Consider the following 7615-nt stretch of genomic DNA (forward strand, 5'->3'; position numbering starts at 1 on the left):
GAATGTGCTTATAAAATATATTGTCGGGCAAAAATTCCAAATAAATGGAGGTATTATAAAGCAACAATAATTTATATGCAACTATATGCAGAAAAACTATATTCTCAATTCACATACAACAATAATTCACATGCATTCAAAATTTGACCAACAAATTATTTCCTAACTATGTGCAGAACAAATCTATTATCAATTATAAAAGAAATGAGCACTCAAAAATTAAACAGCAACATAATCATCAAATAGATATGAACACTGTTTTAAAAAAAAAAAATATATATATATATATATATAGTACTCCAGATATAATAAAGCTTTCTTGGAAAGCAGAGGAAGCGAACAACACATCGTCAGATGGAGCGAACTTTTTTAACACACAAAGTACAACCTGTAAAGGTTAATATATTATGCTTGACCAAGTCCAGCAACTCTTTCTCCTGTAATGGATTGAAACCAAAAGAGTAGCTCCAAATCGGCAGCTGCTCTTTAGTTGATGGAAGTATTATTCTTTCAACCTTGAGCACCCTCAAAAGCTGAAAAGAAAGAAGAAGAAGATGAAAATTGGTTTTTAGAAAATTGAACTATAAAAGCCATGCAGATACTAAAACTAGCAATTAAAATAAAAAGGACTATAATGCAATTTTTCAGATATCAACCAGTGCTGGTCATTAGGTTCTACTAGAACAGCACAAAAATGCAAGCTTGTTAATTCCGCTATTCCAGCCAGAATTTAGATTTTGTTCTTTTCAACAAAAAAAAAATCAGACCAGAAGTCTAATCAATCTGTTTTAAGTCAAATTCCAGTCAGTTCCAAAAGTGAAGAAATGCAACAAAATTTCGTAGTTGCATTCTAGAAGTGTTATGTTCAAATGCTGTCATTTATGTTCTTTTTTAGTTTTAGTGAAAATTAACAGAGCCAAAGTGTGCATTTGAACCAGTTAAGTGTTGAATGAGAGACGGACACCTTAACTGTCTGTCCCAAGAAACTCATGCTTGTTATATGTGTGCAATATATTAATACTATATGGCATGAGAAACCCAACAGGGAAGACAGTTACACCGCCACAAAACTGGGTTGTTTGTGGTTGGCTTAATCTGAGAGTTATGACAATATAAGGAATAAAAGGATTATAGAAAGAATATACATTCTCTAGTTCTATCATAAGGTGGTGGCACATCCCCTGGCGACGATACTTAAGACGTGTGCACACAAATGGCAACTCTGCTATCTTTCCTCCACGAATCCTGTTAAGTTAGAAATTACCACAAAATTATATAAGGACCCCAAAATTGAGATGATAATGCAATTTCAAATATGAAAAGTACCTGAGGGTAGCCGCTGCTACAATTTCATCCTCTTTCTCCAGAATGATAGTGTAGAATCCTTTAAAATTGATGCGGCTAAGATTGGACCTGTTAGAACAAAATGGTTTTTTTAGTATTTGACCAAAAGGGAAATTCTAAACAATTAAAGATAATATATTTGCTAAACAGGATTTGTTCTAAACCAAATAAAACACATAACATTATAGTTACTATGAGACGCATCGATTCATCTTAGTTTGTCAGCTTCCTTGGTTAATTCTTGATAAGTGAGATACATATTCGCTTAGTCATGTCGGTGAATTATTTAATGTCTTTAATAAAAAAAATTAAGAAGACACTAAATACTAGGGTATTATATCACAAAAAAAATATAGCAAAAATAAAAAAAGGTAGGAATACTTACTCTCTATTAAATATCAAATCAGAAATTATGTCGCTATTAGTACGTGGCTCTGTCAACGGCATAAAGCATTCGTGTATGACTTCTTCTGCAAGACATAGTTTGGCATGCTGCTCTGCCATTAGCTCAGGTTGCAAGTTTGCAGTTGGGTCCTGAGCACACCTTGAATATTTCAATATGCTCCAGGTAAGACCTTCAGCTGAGGGGGAGATCGAGATCTTTTTGCCAATTAGGCTCCCCAGCATTTTTCCCACCTGCACCGAAGTTTCTAGAATATCTTAACAACATTTTACATTTTTATATTTTCATTGACTCTTGAGTTCATTCTGTTCAGTACCCAAGGGAAGTGTGCACCACCTTTGGTTTGTCAACAATTTAGTCAAAAGACAAAGTAAAAAGAAGATAATAAATGACATACATGCAATCAAAGGAAATGGTGGAATTATAAAGTTCATTATAGGCAACAGCATATTTCTACCAGTATAGTTCATCATAACAGGGTTGACAAGGGAACTCTATGTTATAGGGCCCAGATCCAACAACAAAAATTGCATCGCCAGTAAACAAGCATTCTTACAAATTCACTGGTAAGATAGATAAAAAATGGAAAATAGAAGAAATGTCCAGAAAATATGAATGGAAAGAAGAAAAAGGAGATCGACTTTGAATTACCTCACAACATTGGCTACTACAAAACCATGGTTCAGTCAAGCAAAATGTCAGATCCTGACAGCCCTCTGTAATGCATCCAATGTGAACTATTATGATGCAAAAATAAAAAATGTTAGAACTAAGAATGACTGTATCTTTAGTACAAATACCATAAAAAATAGATAATATTTGAATAAATTTAATAGGTGAGCGAAATGTACATCTGCCTTCACATTGCTCGCAATAGACCACTGTGGCTTTGTTGCACAAATCATTTGAATTGGCTTTGTAAACCCCTGATCTGCAAACCCGGCAGCAGCAGAAAGGACACCAATAGCGTTTAGGAATTTTCTAATTTGGGGAAAAAAAACAACCAAAAGAGAGGGTTAATTTACACTCAACCAATATTCTAAAGAAAAAAAATCAAGTGTTTCACTACATTAATGGAATGAATTTAAACCAAGAGCAATATGCAATATGTAGATGATCAATATCCAAAATGGAACAATACCATATCTAGTACAATAAAATACAATTAAATAATAATTACCTTCAAGCCAACACAAGAAGAATGAAAAGCTGAGGGACAATTACAACATTTGACAAGAAGACCATCATGGTGGCAGGCTGAGCATATCACGTCACTGTCATTGTTGTGATCATCACTTTCTTCCAACTGCATATCCAGATTGCCTGTCTCCATTGCCTCCACAAGGCACTTCAGGAGAGATCTTCCATCCCTTAAGTAGATACTTGCTAGAGGTCCCCCAAAGCTTGCCCCTCTGACATGCAACTCAAAGTTTGTGGCACTGAAAGTCTTGCTGCAACAGATGCACTTTATTCCGTTGGAAGTTATAACTCCATTTTTGGTAAAGTTCATGTATCTATATGACACTCTAGTCCTGGGCATCACCAGATTTTTGTTTATTAAAAGAGAGATGATTGTTTTTGAACATGTCAAGGGAGAATTTTTGCTATTCGATTCAGCTTCACAATAAATATTAGAATTTTCCTTTGATTTTGTGAGTTTCTTCCTCGCTTTAATCAGATTTGCAGGATCTCTATCTCTAATCTTTCTCTTCTTGGATCTCCCCTGGTGATATTTCAATGCAGAACATTGAGAGTGATGCTCTCTCTTTGGATCATTTGATCCATATTTCCTAAGAACATAAGTAGAGGATCCTGAAGTTTCACCTGCTATATTTCTCTCTTGAATGATTGTTGTGGCATCTCCACTTGCAGCGAAAGCTTCCATCAGATAGACCTTACAAGCTTGTAAGAGAGAACCGAAGGACTTGCCAGACGGTGACCGGTAATAAACCCTTCTTGTACTTTTTATACACATGGTCCATCCAGCCGACAATAAATGCCTTTTAGCATTTAACTTCACATTAGGAGGAGCAATATATCCTTTTTGGTTACTCCTAATGCATTCAATGTATTCTCTTATTGACTCTGGTGGGTACTCCAGCTGGATAACATTAGTAACTGAATCCCTATTTAAGCCCAGCTGATTCCCTTCATTGCCAATCGGTTGCTGAGAGTGTATATAGTCTCCATTTGGGCTTGATTGGATCTCTCCAGTTGGTTTGTTAGCCTCTAGCTTGCCACAATCAATATGCAGGTGCCCTAATTGCTCCTTAATTTGCACCGGTAGGTTCTCTGGCAGGATATTGTCAATGAGCACACTCTCAGTTAAGACAGTATTTTCACCATTTTCCTCTAGAGTTCCCAAATTTGGATCATGTCCATTTGAACCTGACTGGTCATCTTCGTTGTGATCATATCTCCAGGAGTGGAACCCACTTGCAAATTCATCAAAAACCTCCCTCAGGGAGTAGTAGGTTTTACCCTTCGGCGAGTGGTATCGGTACCGGGTCATGGGCCGGTTGGTATCCCTCTTGTACTTAACAATCCAACCCAGATGCAAGAGATGTTTTCTCACTGTGTCCCTCGTGACATCCTCATACTTACCACCTTGTGTCAACACAGAGGAAAACTCTGGAATTAGGTTGACTAGGTTCCATGTGCTTGTTGGTCCATAAGGTCCTTTATTTTTCTTATTCTCGGCGGTTTCCTGAGGAGGAGGGCATGCCTTCCCTGCGAGGTACTCTTCACAGGCCTTGATGAATGAGTTATAACGTGTACCCTCAGCTGAAACAAAGTATTTTGCACCCCCTTCAGTCTCCATAAATTGCCAACCCACTGACTTGAGGTGGGACCGTGCAATGTCAGATTTCCCTTTCAAGATTTGATTTAAGTTACCTGCTCGGCTGCAGCTCCTGTTATTATAGGCTTCAACGAAATCAGATACACTACTCCAAAATGTCCCTGACTGTACTGATGTGAAAGTTGTCAAGAGAGCTAGGTGAGGCATCAGAATTGGTACTAGATAAAACCATTCATCACGTGTCCCACGGGTCCATGCACCAATTTTTGAGACAAAATAAGTGTGGGACTTTGCTATGTCCCACAACTGCTGCATCATCCTGCACAAACTGGCTCTCTCTAGGTTTGCCTCAAGAGCTACTAGAAACTTCCACCTTCCACGTGTGGTCCACTCACCAGTGATCTCATTCCAATCTGACGATAGGCTGAGATTTTGAAGCGACACAGACTTTTCAATCCCCAAATCAGGAAAGAACACATTTCTCTGTGTGGTTTGTGCAGAATGGTCATTCAAGTGATCGAGGATGATACCTTCCCAGTGCACATTTTCTTCGCATGCATCGACACACATTCCATAGGTTGCTTCAGATGGTTGGATCGGGAGGCGGCATGCACATGGGCGTATATTGTTCCTCATCAAGGTCTGAGGGGAATCTTCATGTGGTTCTGAATTAAGAAGCTGAGAGAAGGACATATGCAAAATGCCATCTATTGCAGGTGAAACAGGTACAGGTTCAACTATGTTAGGTGATTGGGGATGGTCACTTTGGAAGAGGTACTCATACTTCACAATGCGCTGGAGTGGCTTCGTATCGATTACCATGCCACGATGCCAGCAACCTTGTATCCCCGTCTCCAAAGAAAGTACCTAAAAAGTAATAAACTACCAAGGTTAGTTCAGATTCTATTAAATTCAGTTGTACTTGAAATTAATTACTTATAGTAAGAGGTATATATAGTTTCAACATGTACGTGGTAGAGAGGTCAACAGAGGCGGATCCATGTTAAGTGACCCCCATTCATTTTCAATTTTTTTTTATAATTATACATGATTTTTTATATACTTTAGAGAAAAATACTATGGATACTATAAAATTGACCCCGCAGCATAACAATTTTATATGATTGATTCCCATATAGAAGATTTTGTGATAATAAAGGAGTAGATTTAGAAATTGGAGTCGCTTGACTTGTTGTAAATATATTTTTTATCAATCGAATTGTTAGTAGGTATTTAAAGCCGCTAACCTTCAAAAAATTTGTAGTGAAGCTCATAATTTGCATAAATGTCCAAATTTGTTGGTATCAAACTTGCACAGTCTCACATCATAAAAGCCAACAAATTAAGAACTGGATGATACAATCATAAAGCAAAGAATTTTATGCAACAAATACAAAATGCAGAATAGCGTTATAAATACCTAAACAAGGAAATAAAAATATTATTAAAACCCTAACATCTAACATTTTTTCGAGGAAAGTAAATTCCTAACATCAATTCTCATATTTAGTAAAACCCTAATGTTAGTGCTAAAACAAACGAAACCTAGTAATAAGAACTTTCAAGAATTCATATTGCCTAAAAACTTGCAACTGTTGAAGGAATTCATATCTGGGAGACGAGGAATTTGATCATAAATGGCAAGTCGTACCAAAATGAAGACAAAATGTACATCGAGAGTACCAATTCACACGGAAAAAATCAAAAAGAAAAGAAAGAAAGAAAGAGCATATTTTATCTTCACATAATTTAGATAATGGGAGTACGTCCCAGATTCATATTAGAAAATTCAAAATAATGAAAATAAAGAACATGCTTAGTCTTACCATGACATGGAAAATGGGGTCCTGAAAAGAAGAAATTTAAGGGAGAAACAGAATGATCTTTCGAGTATTTTTATCACCAGAAAATCAATCAAAGTTTAACTAACCTCGACATGTTGTCCCACTACGAGCTTTTTCATGCCGTTCATCATCCACTTGTCGGAATCGATCGCCATTGAGAAATTCTCAGACGACACGGTTGTGCGATGAAAAACGCTTTCTCAGAAACCAAGAGAGAGCGCTTATTCAAGAAAAGAAAAAGGAAGAAGAGAGGGAGAGAAATAGAATGCGGAAAGTTTAGTTTCCTTGTAGAGATTTTTGGAGAGAAATTTAAGTCGGTCCATGTCACCTACAACAGGTGCCTTCATTATAAAAAAAAAAAAAAAAAACATTTTCTATTTCTCAACTCCCAGTGCCACAGATGGGCCCGGCGCACCTCTATTTTCGCGCGCTTCTTAACAGGCTTATATTTAGACTCCGCAGTGTCAATCCTTTCCGGTGAAGTCTTTTCCAATCCAAACGTCAAGATGCAATCGGGTGATTCATGCTAATTACTATTAGTATCAGAAACTTTCAAAATTAGTTTATTTTAATAATATTATTTCATTCAGATTGTTATAAATTTGAGCGAATTGGCCCGGCTCAGGCGCATATATATAGTTAGTTATTTTCGAACATGTACCAGGAACAAACTAATTAAAGACATCGACTAAAAAACATTCTCTATATATGCTAAATTCAATCTTATATAAATTAGCGTGAACATATATAACTTCTGCTTGTAGTTTATATGATATGTTTAGCGTTTTATTTTTTATGTGATTGTTCAGAATGTATTGAGGATAAATTGGATATGCTATATATGTACGATTAAAAACAGCCCAGCAATTTTTTTATTGTTTACCCCTTATTTGTTATATATATGAAGTGTAAAATTAGCAGGGACGCATTCTGTGGTTTGTTGTTAATGGAATAATTAGAAGAGCTCCAAGTATAATTTTTTTTTACCAACACATCATAACAACAACATGTGTTACTTCTTATAATCTGAACTCTAAAATTTCAAGTAAATTTAATTTATAAAGTCCTGAATAATAAAAATGAAGTGCTCGTGTTCGTCAATAAATTTAGATTTTCCTTAGAATAAAATCAACATGATGAAAATTAAAGGCTTTTGCTAATTAATTATATGGATTGATCTTTGTACAAAATAAACTCAAATTTTAATAATTTTGGGTGACTAGT

At 36.0% G+C, this 7615-nt stretch overlaps 1 protein-coding gene across 1 annotated transcript; it reads right to left on the reverse strand.

Annotated features, from left to right (window-relative positions):
* Positions 1–286: 286 nt before the first annotated feature.
* Positions 287–6551, reverse strand: LOC144555159 (PHD finger transcription factor). The gene is made up of 8 exons (XM_078303395.1): positions 6478–6551; positions 2928–5414; positions 2599–2728; positions 2399–2484; positions 1730–1980; positions 1327–1413; positions 1146–1245; positions 287–533 (listed from the first exon to the last, which is right to left on the reverse strand). The coding sequence occupies exons 1-8, from the start codon at positions 6544–6546 to the stop codon at positions 351–353; spliced, it is 3393 nt and encodes a 1130-aa protein (XP_078159521.1). The 5' UTR covers positions 6547–6551; the 3' UTR covers positions 287–350.
* Between the last annotated feature and the right edge of the window lie 1064 nt (positions 6552–7615).

The sequence above is a fragment of the Carex rostrata genome, chromosome 6 (assembly GCF_964058835.1).
Source record: "Carex rostrata chromosome 6, lpCarRost1.2, whole genome shotgun sequence".
In the NCBI taxonomy this organism is placed as follows: Eukaryota; Viridiplantae; Streptophyta; class Magnoliopsida; order Poales; family Cyperaceae; genus Carex; species Carex rostrata.